Source organism: Anopheles funestus, chromosome 3RL (genome assembly GCF_943734845.2).
Source record: "Anopheles funestus chromosome 3RL, idAnoFuneDA-416_04, whole genome shotgun sequence".
NCBI classification, from domain to species: Eukaryota; Metazoa; Arthropoda; class Insecta; order Diptera; family Culicidae; genus Anopheles; species Anopheles funestus.
In genome coordinates this window covers 9,993,338-10,011,162 of record NC_064599.1, presented here as the reverse complement: position 1 = coordinate 10,011,162, position 17,825 = coordinate 9,993,338, and the positions used below count along the sequence as shown (strand labels likewise).

Sequence of the window (17,825 nt, the reverse complement as noted above, 5' to 3'; positions counted from 1 at the left end):
AAAGGGATGGTAGGGGCGAGGGTCCCCTGGGGGGGCTGAGTGGGGATGGAAATGCATCACACAGAACACGTTTCTGTTGTGCTCGTCGCTTCCAGCATCGCATCTGCAGCATCTACGGACCACATTTCCAATGCACAAAGGTTCGCAAACACGCACACAACGATGCAGTTGCACTGGTGCACTTTGTCAAGGTCAGCTTCCCTCACCATTGTCGTCGCGTTGGGAAGGGTGATGGTGGGTTGGTGGGTGTTTGTTGCAGTGTCACGGCACCGATGAGATGTTTAGTTGCACACACCACCACTCCTCTACGTTTACCCCTTCGCGCGCAGGAGCGGGAGACGCTTGGAGTTGGAGCGGGCAAGCAAGCACTTCTAATCTTCCCCATGCGCCCGACTTCCATCCATGCGATTGTATGGCCGACCAAACACGTGTGTTGCTGTGTTCGTGGTGCGTGGTCTCCACGATTCTAATGCGTTGCGATGCAGCAAAGAGCGCCGCGCATTAGACGATGGGATCCAGTTGATCGTGTCGGTGTTGGTAGTAGACAGAGTAGTACACCGCGCTGGAGAAGATATCACTCGCTCCCGTCGTTTAGAACGCGCACATTCTCGTGTACTCTGCGTGTGTGTTCGACGAACTCCCGGGATGTCTTACCCTTCTCGTTTCTCGGTCACTCACTGTTTCACGCTCCGTTCGTACGATTAGGGAGATGAGATGATCGATTCCGAATGTGGTTGAGTTAGTGTTTAGCGTTGGTCGTCGCGAATCACTTGCACATTGTGCACGGCTCGTCGCGAAGAAGAAGATCTCGGTTCCCTCCCGCGTGTGTGTATGGTGCGTGTGTTGACGCAGAAATTCTGCACCAAAAGTGCATCAGGAAAGTGTTTCTCCTTGAGCTGGATGGAGCTGCTCGATACGGAATGTGTGAGTGAAGATGTTCGGGAAGATGTTTGGCACGGTTTTGGGCCGTTCTGAGTGCAATCCATATCGGAGCCCCGAAGTGCGAACCAGGAACAAGGTCAAAGAAGCCATCCGCGGGTGCACGTGTGCGCGTGTGATAGTGAGTGATGAGTATTCTGGGGCACACCCGGTTGCGTTATCAGTGGTACCAGGAAACGGTGCGCACAAATCGACCAGAAGCAAACATAACTCTCCCATTGAGATCTATCGCAACGGATACAAGGTTGAACGACATATGGCCACCACCCAACCATCGTCGTCGTCGTCTTCATTCGACGGCCATTTGCCGTCGTCGTGGTCGAACAGCGTAGGGCTACCACCCTACGCAAACTAGCACAGCGCTAGCCGCAAGTTCCCTGTGTGTCTCATCTCGTTTCGAATTCAATTCTATTCTAACACGCCAGCGGCTGCAGGCAAGAGAATCTTGGTAGGAATAATTAGCCCGCCCGTCTGCCCATTGGCACCCCTTCCCGGGGGAAGGCACCAAGAAGGCATGCGAAGGTAAAAATGGCACGTGTCCCTACCGCGACGCCAACCCTTGCGCACCATGCCTTGGTGTGGGAGACGCTCCAACAAACGCCTATCGTGCGCTTGAGGTTTAGAACCTTCCCACCTTCGCTTTTTGTTTCCATCGATATGTGTACACCGTGTCGAACCGACCCCATGTGACTTTCCCAAGATATCGGTTACTGGAGCTCGGATGGTTGGGAAAAATGAATCTGCTTTGAGTTATGAGGGGGTTGGAAAAACATCCCCCTCACCCCATCATCCCGTCACCCCCTCTCACGATCGTGCGTGTTAGGTTAACAGGGGTGGCTTCTTGAGATGCACTATCAGATAAGATGGCGTGCCGTTCTTGGGGTTTCTAGTGAACAGTGCGCGCATCCCGCTAGTGCTAGTGGATTCGCATGACATCGGACCCGAACAAGGGTGTACCGATTACATAAGTACAACGAGACGCGCCTCACGGTCAAAACGCGTGTGGAGACGTGTGAGGTTAGAATTTAGTTCTTGTTCTCGACTTGGTTCCCTTGGAGCCATCATCCCACAACTCCCCCGTCCTCTCTCTCTCTCTCTCTCTCTCTCTCTCTCTCTCTCTCTCTCTCTCTCTCTCTGTGGTACACTCTTTCTGGTTTGTTGGCGACGGCGACGGCAAACAGCCGACGACGATGGCGATGACAGAACAGGCGAGCCGCTTGTATTGCTCAGCTTTGCAAAGAACTATGTCAAGGCATTCTTTTGCCGCAAATGGTGAAGCCAAACGTACGCGTACGTGCGAGTGTATGTGCAGGCGGGCGAGCGCGCGCACGTTTGCTGCACTTGTGCGGGGCACGATCGTACTCGATCATTAGCGAGATAGTGCAATGGATTGGTGGCGAATACTAATGTACGGTCAGGCTCAAACTAGCCATCAGATCAATTCCATTGCTAACCATTCGGACGTAGAAGGAAAGCGTTACCGTTCTAAAAGAAGAAAGTGGCACATCCTTTACGCACAGTGATAAAAGGAAAACTGGAGCACAATTTTTCAGATCGTGTGTGTGTGTGTGTGTGTGTGTGTCTGTGTCTGTGTATGTTCTGTGTTTGTGTGATCTTTGTTTTCTTCTCTCTAGAACGTACAAGCATCGTGTGACATTTACGCTTTGCCCACTACCAAACATGGATGTTGCACCGTCCATGGTGCAACGTTCCGGCGATAAGCTGATAGTGCGTCGGGTAGTGAGCGGTGAGCAGGTGCACCTTAACGAACGGCAACCGACCGTCCAATCGGACGACGGTGATTCCACCGATCAACAGCATCAGCTGCTCGACGGTTGGCGACGCTTTCCCACCGACGCGTCCACCACGCTCGCCAGCTACGACGAGCAGCTTACCGACGGCGAAGGAACACAACCAGGCCCATCCATCAAGGCGGACGACGAGCACGAACAACAGCTGCCACAGTGTAAAATCAAACGCAACTATTCGTGCAGCCGGTGTACTTACTTCACGCAGAACCCGCGCAAATATTTAACCCATCTGCGTGATACGCACGGTGAAAAGATCGTGATCAATGAGTGTAAGCGATGTTTGTATGCGTCCCGCCATTACCAGAAGCTGGTACGGCACATGAAGATGGTGCACGGTTCGGTTGACGGTATCCGGAAGTCTTCGTTCGGATCGAGTCGACGGCGTGTGCAGAAAAGTTACGGCCAGGTACACCTCGGACAGGTGTTATCGGCGGGAACATCGAAACTGTCCCGCGAGGAAGCGAATCAGCTGACCACCGCCTACGTGCAACAGCTGGTGGCGTCTGGATTACCGAAGTTACTGGAGGAGATAGAGAAATCGGCCGCAGGAGCATCACTTGCGGGTGAGTTACCACAAGCAGCAAGACTCTTGTTGCCGCAGTAAATGATATGCTTTCCTTCTAGCAGCGAACTATTCCCGAGACAATCAAATGATCAAGGTGGAGATGGATCAGTTAAAGCAGCCATATTCAGCTGATGAGGTAAGACTCCGTCAGTATCTCCACTGCGCCAAGTGGCAATCTTCGCTGATATGTGTCTGCTACTTCTCCTTTCCAGACCGTCCAAGAGGCTAGCGAACGTGATAGGATAGACAGCAAATCGTCGGAAGATGCCATTCCAGTGTCCAAGAAACGATCCCGACCAATACCCAAACTTATCCCACTAAATATGTCCATATCTGGTACGTCTTCATCTGCGCCAAAGGCCACAACACAAAAGTTTGTGAAACCAATACCCCTGGCCGTACTGACGGCGGAGAAATGTGAGAATGAGCGTGCCACGGATGAGTATCCGCTTAGTTTAACGAAGCACCAACCTCCGCAATCCATGACGAGCGCTCATGAGGACATGGTGACCAAATGTATGTACTGTGAGCTGTCGTTTAAACCGGTCGAAGCACTCGCCAACCACATGAAGCTAGCGCACAGGGACGACCTGATAGCATCATTGCTAGCGAACTCGTTCGAAGAAACACCCGCGGACAGCAAACATATCCCACGACCTAGTGACGCGGAGCGTACTGCAAATGAAATATGGAAACGACTGCTGGAGTGTAGTGCCGAAACCGTCCATTCCAATAAAGTAGCGGACTACGGTAGCACCGGTGGCACCAGCAGTAAGGATGCACGTCCCGGTACCATCTCAAACGACGAAACGGATGATGACAACCGGGAAGAACATCAGTCACAGACGTACTGCGGTGTGGAGACGGCACCGGGCTACGGTGAGGTAACTAACCGGCTTCCAACAATCGATCCGGGTGGTGGTGGTGGTGCTGGCGGTGGTACGGCACTGATGAAGAAAGTCTTCAAATGTCCCCACTGTTCGTTTTGGGCATCAACGGCGTCCCGTTTCCACGTGCATATTGTTGGGCACCTGAACAAAAAACCGTTCGAGTGTTCACTGTGTGCCTATCGGTCTAACTGGCGCTGGGACATCACGAAGCACATACGCCTGAAGACGATACGGGATCCAAACCACAAAAATGCGGGCGTACTGATGAACGATGAGACGGGCCGAAGGAACTACACCAAGTACAATAAATACATCGCACTCATGCAGATTACGGACAAGTAGCGTAGGAAGGGGGTGGGAACAAGTGGGAAGGACAACTAAAGCGATTGATGGATGTTAATATAGGATCTCTTGCGTTTGAAGGAATATACGGGGCACTGGTGTAATCCTTTTATCTCCGTATGCTTCCGTGTGAGTGAGTGAGTCTTTGAAATAGTGTCCCAAGCGCTGGTGATACATGAGGCTAGAGAGAAGAAGGGAAGGAAGTCGTAACCAGATTATTGCCTGGGAAGATGGATAAGACATACAACAACATCACGGGACATCGTCCAACAACAGGATCGCTTTTCGGGCTTCTGACAAAGAACTTCAGAGGGCTTCAGAGGCTGGAGGGCATGAACTGGAGTGATTGTGGATGATGTTTTTTTTTCTTCGATATATTATTCCAAATTTACATTATTGGATGTAAAGCTCTTCCTGTGCAACAAGAGGTAATATATTGCTTTTCTGCCAGTGTCAAGTTCAACAACGTCCAACCGAAAAGTAAGATGCCCTACGATGGCGTCGTGAGTCGACGAGTCCTTACTCGCAATCAATTTTGCGAATTTTCCCAATTCGCTCCGATGAACACGAACACTTTGCTTTTGTATGGAAAAGTCCGTACTTTGGCGTCTGTACTTGGGGATTTTTCCCTTCCCGCACTCGTTTTGTTTGAAAACCGTGAAATGTGATGTTTGAGCGACTTTTGCAGTGGCGACTTGTCCATAACCACCTGTTTTCTTCATATCCTCCACCCCCCCATTCCTCCCCACCGATATGAAATCCGTCCCTTGCAGCACCTTCCGGATGGGGACAGCCAACGAACAGGTTGGCGATTTTTTTATTGTTGCTTCTTAGTATGATTATTTTGGAAATGTTTCCATCGTTTCGCATTACACCAATTACGTTACCAGTTAAATGCGCTTTATTAGAGTAATCATTTGAAGGTGCGCTATCGGCAGATAGTGTCACCAGGGCATATGGTATTTAGTTAGATAAAGACACCGACAAAAAAAATTGAGGATACACGACACACCATCTTTTAATACCTTTAATATGCACCATTCCGCATTTCTTCGCAATTTGATTGCGAGTCCACATCCGATGGACAGATTGCCAGGAATCCAATATAAGACAGCTGGAGGCATTACCACGAGAAAATATTAATTGTTCTAGGCAGTTGGGAAGAATCTCATTCTTAATTTATACACCGTTTGCTACGATAGTTTTAATCAAACTCTTTTATAATATTGTGGGTATAACACTAAATAAATAATAATACTATTGAGGAATTCAAACATTTGATGTGTTTTTTTACTTAGAAAAAAGTAAGGTTGGAAGAGAAAACGGGTTTAAAATTCCTTTCTTAAAACAGAATTTGAAACCTAATGGAAGAGTATTGCATACTTTCAGTAGCTTACTTTCAGTAACTCAGTAGATTTACGATGAGGAAATGAAACAGGAATGTTTAAAGTGCAATTACAAATGGAATTGTAAATTATCACTAGTGCAATATAAAAGTCGCCTGTATAATTCTGTTCTGCTATAAGTTATGGACACCATTTACCATTAAGCAAATACCTTTAAAAGCAGTAACTCTTGCAATAGCGTGAACTCCCTTCAATGAGAAGGATATAATTAGCAATACAACATTTGCCCTTAACCCCACCAGCACCGGAAGGATGTTACATTTTGTACGGTCATTTTCATTAGCGAAATAGGTTCGAAGACCGTCTGTTTTGTGCTGGGAAAAGCTTCTCTTCTGACCCCTTAAATGGTTATTACAGTTGGTGCACTCAAGGTGCTTTGTAGACTAGTGCATTCAGCAGAAAGAAATTGTGTTCTGGTTTCTTTTCTGCGATAATTTTCATTTCGAGATCCCTTTTGTTAAAAATTCTTTCTGCAATATGCTTGAAACTTTTCCAGGAGAGACTCTTTACAGCAACTTCTTTCCAAGCACATCAAGCAGGTTTTCGTTGTTGAGATTTCTCCGAAACTTCAATCGACAGTTCTGTATCGCACTTTTTGATTACCTTAATGCTTCACGTCAACTAAAGTGAAAGCAATAAATTCAAAGGTGGTGGATACGTACTCCGCTACTGTGTACAGACAAAACCATGCAAATACTACAACCTTCGTGTGCAGTACCAGAGCAGAAAGGAAAGCAATAATTCACTTCCAAGTGCAATTCACGCCCGTCTGTCAGTGCCAGTGCGCTTACCGGTTGCATACGATGCAACCAGACCAAGAATCATGCTAGTTCTGTTTTATTTTTATTTTTTTGCCGGAAAAAGAAGACTCTTTCCTCACCAAACAACTGTTCCAGCAGGAGTAAAACGTATATCTGTACATTTATTTGAAGCTTAACGAAAGCACAAGCCAGTGCACGGAATGATTTCTTATCCGGATATCATTTTTCAAACCCACTCTTTACAGCTGGGAAAACTGGGTTAAGACGTCTCGTGTGCTCTGGTGATTTAAGTAAGCAACAACAAATGGAAAACAGCTCCATGGACCGAACTGGAGGTAAAAGAAACCGGTTGACAGGTTTGAGGGAATCATCTTACCTTATTGAAATGATGTCGTCCAAAGGTATGGTACAGCAGTTCGTACTCGTGCACAGCCCAGAAGAGATCCCAGTCGAACAGTGTCATATGATAGGCGACGTCCTTGGTTGATAATGCTTCAAAGTCTACATCCGGAGCTTCGGTCGGTACTTCCTGCTCGGGTAGAGGTGTCTAGAGAGAGCATGATGTCGGGGGCGGGAAAAAAAGCGATACCAATTAGAAGTTTCTTAAGCATCAAAACTTTAGCACACGCACAAACACACTTACCAGTGCATCCAGATGGTCCTTGGGTGAGACGAAAATTCGTCCATTCAAGCTGAGTGCCGTCGGTACGCTAACATCGTTGTCCTTAAATACGACACGCTCTCCACTGGATTTCACTTCCACCAGAAGCAGATCCTCTGGTAGTCGGGCGATCTGTAGCTTATCAGCGGCACAGGCCTTAATTACCTCGGCCGTGGTGGCCATCGGGAAGCGCAGGGTACAGTACGTATGATCGGCGCAGTACACACGGAAAATTACTGCAATGGGAAAGAATGTAGATGTGTCCGTAAAGAAACGTTTCTCAGGTGGTGATTGATCATTTCCCAGATGTCTAGTAGTAACCTCGGGAAAGTTACTGACGGGAAGTACGGGAAATAAGCAATCGAAAGGAAGTAATTGCATGTAGGATCAAGAAGCCTGAGTGTCGGAGTATTGGTAAGAAAATTAATTACTATCGTCATCCGGGCGTATAACAGTCTTTGAGTGTGTGTTGCCACTGAACAGGCAGATTGGCTGCCCGTTGGGTGGGAGCTTCCATTTCTGGGTCGCGTTCATCTGACGGTCCTCCTGGTACGGCCAAACGTTGCAGCATCGATTTATCCATTTTCCATCCGAGAGAGAGAGAAAAAAAAAGAACCAAAGAATCGAGCAAACGAGACGGCAAAGATGAAGATTTATTTTAAAGCGGCTTGTCCTCGGTTACGATGCGGAGACACACTTACCTGATATCGGGATAATTGCGTTAGCACGTGATGTATGATACTTGCTTCCTCCTGCAGTGCCGGTTCCGCCTCAACGTCCGTAGCCAGCTCCTGCAAAATATCAAAAGCAAAAAGGCAAAGGTAAATCAGTGCCATCGTAATGATGAGAAAATAATGCAATTTCATCCACCAAGCACGAGATCGGAACGGTCGGAAATTAGAAGAAAAAAAAACGGTACGTCACAGCCACGGGAGACGAAAGCCGTCGTCAGCCGGACAGGACCCGTGCCTCGGAGATGACAGCACTTCCGGGCAATCCATCAGCGACTAACCGGTGATGGTGAAGATGAGTAGCGTGGAGCTCCTGTTCCATGTTGGTGTTTTGTCCTTCGAGGAAGTTCTTTGCTTCCGGCACATTATTGGAGAGTGTGACATTTGTTGTTCTACCTACAAAAGTGAGCAATGTTGGAGATGCCGGTACGTGATGTGAACCTTGTCATATGAGGGTTTTTTTTATTCTTAAGGTTAACACCAGCACTTGCATGGGATAAGGTGTCAATCAATCAGGAAAATTATTCTCTTCGTTAGGCGTGATTGTATCAATTGGTGCAGAAAATATCACAAAATTGACCCAATAAATTTGTTTCATGGAAATAGATCTTTTCATTGAGGATATAAGCCTTTAAGGCAGTTTGGCAAGTCTCGCTATGCTTATGATAGTTGTAATTATATTTTTTAGTATTTGGACAAGCTGTCATTCAAAAGAGGAATTGGAACTCACCTCTATAAATTCTACTGCTAACGGATCATCGAACACGGCATGCCGAACGGCTAGCACCCACCGTTGAATAAACTGTACCACGCGCCGCTTGCTGGTTAGGAAATATTCTTGATCTTCTTCACTAGCCTGCCGCAGGTCAATGTCCGCATCAGCATGATAGTTGGCGGCCAGCTCGTCAATCAGCAACGGTGTCGGCATGAAGACGATATGCGTCAACAGGAAGTCATCCAGAAACGGATCATTTGGTCCAGCTTGACCACCGAGTCGGGTCTCTAGCAGGTGTTCTAGCATTTTCTGAGGCGTACCAGACATAACCGTGTATCTGGCATGCGGACGAAGAAAGGGCAGGAAAAAGAAGAAGAAAAAAAATACAAACATGAATGAACGTTCCGGATATGACCGTTGTCTAACTTGTATTCGATTTGTTTTTATTCCCAGTCAAACCCCGCTGGCGATGCAAAGCGATGCGCTACGAAGTAGTAGTGGCAGTAAACAAATTTTCTTAATTAAACTTGTCCCAGTTGGAGAAGGGGCGGGAAAATTTAAAATAAAAAAACCGTACACAGCAAAAAAAGCTGGATAAAGGCAAGATGCCAAGGATTTCTTTTTGACTGCAACGACCCCGGTTTATGTAGCACACTTTCGTCGGGTTTTGTTTGAGAAGAAATTCGACAAGAAGCTGAAGCTTCAAGATAAACCAGATTGTTGCTAAACGAGCTGTAGTTAAGTGCAGCGATGGAAAGAACCGAACGGAGGTCGGCAAAACCACTCTCCTTCTCTAAAAAAAAAGCTTAATTAGCTAAATGTTTGCTTCATGCTATCTGCGCTACGGTCAAGATGGAAGGCTACTTGGTAAAAAGGATAATTAGTTCCCCAAGGATTGTGGGCATTTGTAGAGCGTAGGGCTTATCTTCCCGGCTTTTTTTTTGCTGTCGCTACACGTTACATTGAAGATTGGGGTTTATGTACATTTGTTTCGTTGCTTTTTTTTATTTGTTGAAAATGTGAAGAAAAAGCAGATGGCTAGTCATAGTTAAGGTGTAAAGGTTCATTTGAAGGATGGTAAATATTTGCTCAACAGTCACCGGTTATGAGCTTATTAGAATAAATTCCCATTCTATTGATATTGGCATTGTTTACTATAATGTGTATGTAATGATCCATTTAGTTCTTAAAATTTCATAGCTTGAAGTTAGCTTATTAGACATCCATGAGAAATAAAAAATGCATATACAACCAAATCTAAACCTTAATCAAACAATTTATAGAGAATAACAACCAAATGGGCATAAAAACTCTCAATAGAATCATAATAAACTTTTTTGTTATGCGGATTGCATACCTTTGGGCGTTTTACCAAGTAGTTCACAAAAAATACTCCCAAATCTATGCAATAAGCAATACAAATCAATTATGTTATGAATCTAACAAGAACTGGTTAGTTCCTACTTAAGTTACAATCTTAGTACTACTTAATATCCCCGATAAACATGTTAATCGACAATCGATAGCAGTATAGAATCCAACCAATAAATATAAGCCATACTTGAATGCCGAGTATCCTCGCTGTTTGGCAACCCGTTCCAGTATTAGTACGTCCTTTCCATGTTCCTGTAGCCGTAGTGTGTTCGCTTCCACATCGCGTAGAATACGGTTGAAGTGTTCCTTGTCCACGCGCAGCAGAAGACAGTTGTTCTCCTTCAGCACGATCGTGGCCGCCCTGAGCCGCGTACCATTATGTGTGTGGTTTACCCCGAACAATAATTAAACCCAGTTAAACGTGTAGTGCGCATTATTAGGTAGCCAAAAGGGTAGCGTCACAGTGGGACGAGTGTGTGCGAAATCCAACCGAAAGGATAAAGCGGTAGAACGATAAGAGATAAAGAATTGCGTTACCATCATTAGTTCTGCATGTTAGAGGCTTAAAACAGGGTTACGCGGAGTGTTAGCTGATATTTATAGGGGGAAAAAATCGCTACACAAGAAATAATCTTAGATGGTAATTCAAGGCAATCAATTTCCGCTCACCTGGGTGCGTCGTTGATGAGTGCCAGCTTGCCGAAGTCATCTCCTTCCTTGAGCGTCGCAACCGTTCCCTTACCGTGGATAACTACATCGACGGAACCTTTCAGCAGGATGTACCATGATCGTCCTTCGTCGCCTTGGTTAAATACTGAAACATGGAGAGGCGAGACAAAGCGATAAGTCATACCGAAAAGGCATCGAATTAATTCGCAACAAAGCTTTCCGAGATGACGGCTGATGAAATTGATCTCCATTATGGGAAGTTTATGGGTTCCTTGTACTATGCTGCCGGTCTAGAATTCGCCTCCTCTGTAATTAAGTTAAGCTTCAATAAGAAGGGCGATGTGTGGCTGCTAATGACACCATGTTTGCAAATGGCAAATGCCTAGCTAATGATGCGAATAGTCACGAATCAACCTCTAGCGTAGAACTTGCACTAATTTCCTGCCACAAAAATTTGCGCTCATAAGAAGTCCCCGTGTGTGCGTATAAAGAGTGTTGACGTGAGTTTGACGTGTTATATGTACCAGCAACATATGTACATAAGCAACAAGGATATCTTACACGTCATCAGTGCATTTCAACGCTGAAGAAAAGAGCCGAACCATTTCCACCGGTGAAAATGCGATCGTGAGACGGTTGTGGTTGAAGAAATTTATGACATTCCGTGGGGTAGAATAATTTATAGTTTCATAAGCCCCACACGAGACCCAGCGAGGTAGATTGGCACATCCAAGCTAAAGCTTAAGCTTGGACAAACAGGAAGGAAAGCAAGTGTTCGTGCAAAAGACATGGAAGGTGCGTAACAAACCCGTGCAAGGATTACTGGCGTCCTGGCGTTCCGATCAGGGAACGAACTGCTACAAATGCGTACACGTCGGGAGGTTTTAATTAATGGGGAATGTTTTCATGTGAACTATTAAATTTATTCACTTCCACTGGACGTGCGCCTTCTGATGTGTGACTTTTGCTGTGGTGGAAATTAATGCTTCTGTGAAAAGCTGCAAGGCAGGAACGATGTTTATTTCAGTATGTTGAAATATTTATTAACACGTTAATTTATAGATATTTTTGTATAGAATTTCGTATAATATGTTTAAGATAATATTTTAATTTAATTGTATAAAAACGCTTAAACTTTCCAAGTTGGTGGACAAAACTCAGCGGATAACTCGAAAGTTATTAAAAATTTACTTCAATAGAAAGTGTTAAAACTAAAAGCATATAAAAAAGGAGTATGAGAAAAACTTTTGCTTAATGTATGTACACATTCTACGGAATATATTGCTTTTGGAGATAGTTGACGACCTTCACAACCTCCAGAAGATGAGATTCTCTTCGTTTGATAATTTGAATATATTTTTTTTTCCATTCTATTATTTTTAACGAAACCCAAAAACATATTTAAAACGATATGTCTGAATTGCTTTTTTTATCTCTTTTCTGAATGTAAAGTGTCTGTTAGTTTCCCGATGATGATGGTCCTAGAATCCTAAGTCGGGTGGGATATGGTTGGCATTTTTTCTGCTGCAAACATGTGTGTGTGTGTGAGAAGGAGATGTGTTTTTGAGCACTGTGCCAGTGTAAAAGTTTTAACAAGGTCGAACCTTAGGAAAAAAAACCCCAGCCAATGAATAATGATGAATGTTTCTCCCATTCATTCCTCTTAACCTTTCGATCTCCTGAACTGTGTTACGAGTACGCAAGAAGTCTAAAAAATTCATCCCACCGGGACCGTTTTTCTACAAACCGTTGCAAAACCGATTCTTTTCCTATCAGGGTTACAAGTCAAGTTAGCTTCTCGAGGGACGGAAGATCGGATGCGAGCGGCGTCGACATAATGATTGATGGATGTTTGTAACAGAGAACCGTCACGCGTGGAAAAAGTAAAATGTTAAAAAAGTGCCTTTCTTTACAAAATGGTGATATGTTTTGCGAAAGAAAGCAGCTGGTTGGAGCGTTCTGTCGTCTGTTTGACTTGGTGTTAAGTTGTACGGTACAAACAGTATGTTAATCATGATTGGCAATTATCTAGAAACATGCATCTTAAGGTACCTTCTCCCGGCTAGGTATAAAGTCAACCGAACTCATGAAAAATACAACCTCCCTCGCCCGGTTTGTCAATAGTATCGTCTCTTTTGCAGTACAAAAACATGTCTTGTAAATTGCCGTACAGACGAATAGGCCACCTAATGAGGTGGAAAATTAAAATATCTATTCCATCCTCTGTGTATGTGTCGCGCAATGTCGTAAGGATCTGTTCCGTGTTTGGGGTGCGGCAAATGAACATGCGAAAGACGGTCCTAAGACAGTTGTGCGAACGGGGAAACAATGTCATTAGTCGAGCGCAAATAGGAATTCAGACGGAAAGGTTGCTCCTTTCGAATTGGCGGGCAAAAGTTCTCGGGAGACAGCTTACAGAAGCCGTCTAATACTTACATACGGTGCCGGCATGTGCGTGTGCTTCGAAGACGATAATGGAGGCCAGCTCCCGCTTGATGGAGGTTGACAGGTGCGACAGGGCGGCGATATGTAGCAGCTCCTCGTAAACTAGCTCCAGCTCCTCCTGCGTACGTTCGTGCGATCTGCGGAATCGGAAGCAACCGGGGAAATAGTTTTAAGCGTGTGGGTTGATTATGTGCTGCAGCAAAACCGTTGAAAGAATGTGCAAATTGTTGGTTCATTTGCAAGTAAAATATGTTTTGCGCGGGTTGAAGATCGCTCAGGTACTGCCACGGCACACTCTATTTAATTCTCTAATTAAGGACGGTTACAATAAACAATTCAACAAATATTCAGCTAAGCACTGTCATCGTTCTCAACGTGTCTCTCGGCCCACATCCCGCTTTTGAGTAACAAACTCATCAAAAGGAATCTCAAAAGTTCTCGCCCAACGACTCACTGTTTAATCGTTCCAGGAATTTGAGGTACATTCCATCCCGAAAATCAAAACCATCTTGATCCCGCATGTTAAGTCACCTCAAAGTAGGAGTTTTAATTTACGTACAATATTTGCACTATTTCAACGCTGTACACTAACGTTTCTACTTCTGGCAAATGTTTGTTCTTGCTGGGGCATTCGAAGTATTCCTCTGGTCACACGATCAAAGCGGAGGAAGTTTTTAATAAGCGGCGAAAGCCGGAGGCCGACGTAAACTTTGAGCCAACATCAACTTCTGCCAATTAGCGATTTGTGTGGAAAAGTTTGCAATCAAACGAAAAGCAATTCATTAAAATTAATTGAGCTTTTTTTTGGTGAACTCGCGTATGGCAAGTACTTTGAAAGGGAGATTGCTTTATCTGAAAATTAATTGGCATGATGAGTTATGTTAGCATCACACTTGAAGATCAATTTATGGAAAAAATATTATTCATTGGAATTTTTAAAAAAAGTACTTGTAAAGTGTACAACAATAACTACCTCTTTTTTCCTAACAAAGCGAAAAATAAAACATTCTTTTCTTCACATTATATCGACGAAAAGTTGCAGGAGAATATTTGCTAAAGATTCTCGTTGCGAAGCATAACCACTCAGCCATAGCCATCTGACTCACGTACCATAATTTACAGTCAGCAGAAAATGTATTATCGACAAGATGGTATAACTTTTCTTCACAAACGCAATGATGGAACATATTTTCAATGATGCATAAAACGATACAGCAGCTCACTGTCATGCCATTCCGGTTCCCCTTTTACGATGCTTTTATCCAGGAGAAATAGTTTTTCCACCGCTCGCGCACATCCTGCTGCTCATCCTTCAATAAACTAACATAATACAACATTCGATAAAGCTATCTGGGAGCAGGAGTTGTAAAAATACCGCCCACTTCCCACCAACAGCAGCAACGATCGAGGTTCTCAATCGACCTTTGCCAGTGGAAAATTGAGTCTACACCCATCATTCGCCATTTTACGCGCTTTTTCCCACGCCTTCGTCATCGTCATCGTTTGGATCGGGGTAGGAGGAAGGTAAAAGGAAAATGCACTTCCGGAAGAGTTTACGGTTTGAAACTAGTGGTCGAAAATTGAGTTATAAAAGAACGATGAAACCGAAGGAAGTAGTTTTACCAGCGGTCGCCAAGTACGTGCTGTAATAAAATTGCCATAAAGTAAAGATAAAGTAACACCGAATTTGTGACCGGAACAGCATTCCAGGTTCGAACATATTCCTATCGGTTTGGAGCAAACCCGAACCTTTTTTTTTTCTTTATTTCAGGAAGCATTAGACATGGTTGAGTAGATAAATATATAAATAATTGCAAATAGGAAATAAACGATCGTAAACTTTGCCAAACGGGAACGGTACATTATAATTTCAGATGCAACAATAAACATCTGACACTGTTTGTTGTGCACGCGACTGCAGCTTCGCCGTAAAGTGCCAAGGTGGAATGTTAAAGCGTCCGAAAAATATGGTAAACAGAGCTGCAGCTGAGGGAAACATATACAGCACGGTACGATACTTACGGTTTTCGCAAAATCATACGAAGCGTTGCATCCGGGCCGCGATGCAGCAGCGCCGGAAGTGACTCCCGGATGTGATCGTTCGCGTGGTTAACATCGTCGGACGTTGGTGCACCGCCGGCCGTACCATCCTCGTCCGACTTGAAGCGGTACAGAAAGCACTTGTCTTTGAACGGTTGCTCTTTTGCCACTGTCGAAATGGGAAGAAAAAACGTGTGAAAAGAAGGGAACGAAATAGTTAAAATAAACCAGACCGTAGTCGCAAGGAATCGCTGTAAACGGAAAGGGTGCAAAGCGAACCCGCGCCGCCGCGTAAAACGTGAAGCTTAACTCAACAAAGAAAAAGTATGATAAAAATGCTGAAGTCACAGAATCCCGACGAGGAATGCTTGAGCACGGTGCTTGCTGACATTGGCAGTTTGCACCGAACCGGAAGTGGATGTTGCAATGGATACCGGGTATCGCTATCTACTCCAGACCGAGAATACCGGAAAGATGCACAGTAATGATGATTTCGTGTGCCCGTTTTTTTTTGTACGGGAGGCTAGTGAACAGTTATGCAGCACGGGAGACAATTTAACATAACCACAACGAAGCTTACCGTGACACAAGACACCTTCCTCGAGCAGCGCCTGCCACATGCCGGCGGCCTGTGTTCGCGTGTGTACGATCGGTGAGAGATTCAGCAACCATTCGACCAGCTCCGTGCCGGGCGCACATTTCCTTATGAATTTTCCACCCACCTAAAGGAAAACAAAGATGCAATAAGTAACGATAACGAATTCGGGTGTGTATTCTTTGCTACATTGCTATCGCCGCAAGTGTGCCAGGTTTTTGGGTGAGGTGTTGCAATATTAAACGTGTTGCGTGTTTGGATCATATCATGAACAAACACACACACTGAGAACACTATAACAGATTGTTCCCGTGAGGGTATTGTATGGGAACGATCTTGTATGAACAGGGGTTCACATATTACTTACCTTTCGGTCCTTTAAACAGCTTGTATTGTCTGACACTAGAAGAGTCCGAAGGGCCCAGCCCATGCGAGACATTGCGGGGCTTGGTATCTGTAAAGGATAAGGAAAATAAATGAGTGGTGATTAAATTGTTAAATAAAGAAACGAGAGTCATTTAGTGCATGGAGGTGCCCGGTACAAATAATAACCTAACTGTGTACAGTATACCGCAGTTAACTCCTGAATGTATGCAACTCATTCAGCTAGAGTACATTACTATATTAGTACTACAATGTTGTAAAAAGTCTACGTATTAAAATGAGTTATTTAATTCTAAAAAAAACTTAGTTCCGAAGTCAGCGGAACGGTTTTTGCAAGTAACCCCATCACTAAACGCTTAGCAATTGTCGCGTTTGCGAATGCCAATATGGCCAAACGCGTTGTTTATACCAACATTGTTGAAGCAATGTTGAATTTCACATCAAAAAACATAAATTTCTAAATTTTGTTAAATTGCTCAAAAAAATGGCAAGGGGTAAGCCTTATGAAATTTTCTAATTGAAAATATTTTCTTTAGTTTTTAGTTATTTTTTATTCTTTTTTTATTTTAAAGCATTATTTGAGTGGAAAGAAACCTATTGCAACAAATTCGCATTAAAAAATATCACATTTATAAAATTTTTCTACATTGCTGATAAATGAACGAAATTTTACATTTTATCAAACAGGGTAAGGAACTTGGTTCTTCGAATAACTTCTGGCACAGACATCTGAGGGCATGGCCGTCCAAGAAGAAAGTGTAGCCATTGGTGCCATCTATCGACCACAAGTTAAAGATTGGCGATCCGTTGGATACCGACCGAGTTATAGGCAAAACTTGGCGCAAAAATGAGCCTTATGAAATTTTCAAATTTTTATAATTATTTAATTTTTTTATAATTTTTTATTCTTTTTTTTATTTAAAACATTATTTGAGTGAAAAGAAACTTATTGCAACCATTTGGCATTAAAATAAATTAATTTAAATTTTTTTGCAAAATTTCCCAAAAAAACGTAAGGGGTAAGCCTTATGAAATTTTCGAGTTGAAAATTTTTTTAAAATTTTTTTCTGATTTTTTATTCTTTTTTTATTTTAAAGCATTATTTGAGTGAAAAGAAACTTATTGCAACAAATTCGCATTAAAATATATCACATTTATAAAATTTTGCTACATTGCTGATAAATGAACGAAATTTTACATTTTATCAACAGGGTATGGAACTTGGTTCCTCGAATAACTTCTGGCACAGACATCTGAGGGCATGGCCGTCCAAAAAGAACACGTAGCCATTGGTGCCATCTATCGACTACAGGTTAAAGATTGGCGATCCGTTGGATACCGACCGAGTTATAGGCAAAAGTTGGTGCAAAAATGAGGAAAATTTTACATTTTCACAAACAGGGTATGGAACTTGGTTTCTCGAATTACTTCCGACACAGACATCTCAGAGCATGGCCGTCCAAGCAGAAAATGTAGCCATTGGTGCCATCTATCGAC

At 44.0% G+C, this 17,825-nt stretch overlaps 2 protein-coding genes across 9 annotated transcripts in view; one reads left to right on the top strand and one right to left on the bottom strand.

Moving 5' to 3' along the window:
- The window catches only part of LOC125771279 (rap guanine nucleotide exchange factor 4), a 112,668-nt gene that overhangs the window by 9,756 nt on the left and 85,087 nt on the right, over window positions 1-17,825 (bottom strand). For 4 of the 5 annotated variants that reach the window (XM_049441740.1, XM_049441744.1, XM_049441745.1 and 1 more), the window contains 11 exons: window positions 16,312-16,398; window positions 15,930-16,071; window positions 15,332-15,518; window positions 13,301-13,446; window positions 10,865-11,009; window positions 10,383-10,556; window positions 8,837-9,158; window positions 8,077-8,166; window positions 7,807-7,921; window positions 7,358-7,611; window positions 7,091-7,261 (listed from right to left, as the gene is read on the bottom strand). In XM_049441740.1, coding sequence (XP_049297697.1) covers window positions 7,091-7,261; window positions 7,358-7,611; window positions 7,807-7,921; window positions 8,077-8,166; window positions 8,837-9,158; window positions 10,383-10,556; window positions 10,865-11,009; window positions 13,301-13,446; window positions 15,332-15,518; window positions 15,930-16,071; window positions 16,312-16,398 — 1,833 coding nt within the window. The remainder of the gene's footprint in view (window positions 1-7,090; window positions 7,262-7,357; window positions 7,612-7,806; window positions 7,922-8,076; window positions 8,167-8,836; window positions 9,159-10,382; window positions 10,557-10,864; window positions 11,010-13,300; window positions 13,447-15,331; window positions 15,519-15,929; window positions 16,072-16,311; window positions 16,399-17,825) is intronic. The other variant, XM_049441741.1, reaches the window with a different exon arrangement.
- On the top strand, window positions 584-5,821 carry LOC125771292 (DNA-binding protein Ikaros). Of its 4 annotated transcripts, none has more exons than XM_049441789.1 (4): window positions 584-1,183; window positions 2,574-3,313; window positions 3,378-3,451; window positions 3,528-5,821. In XM_049441789.1, the coding sequence occupies exons 1-4, from the start codon at window positions 1,068-1,070 to the stop codon at window positions 4,545-4,547; spliced, it is 1,950 nt and encodes a 649-aa protein (XP_049297746.1). In that variant the 5' UTR covers window positions 584-1,067; the 3' UTR covers window positions 4,548-5,821. The 4 variants fall into 4 exon arrangements, with proteins under 4 accessions (XP_049297746.1, XP_049297748.1, XP_049297749.1 ...); XM_049441791.1 differs by having other exon boundaries at window positions 585-924; window positions 3,375-3,451; XM_049441792.1 differs by having other exon boundaries at window positions 585-1,060; window positions 3,375-3,451.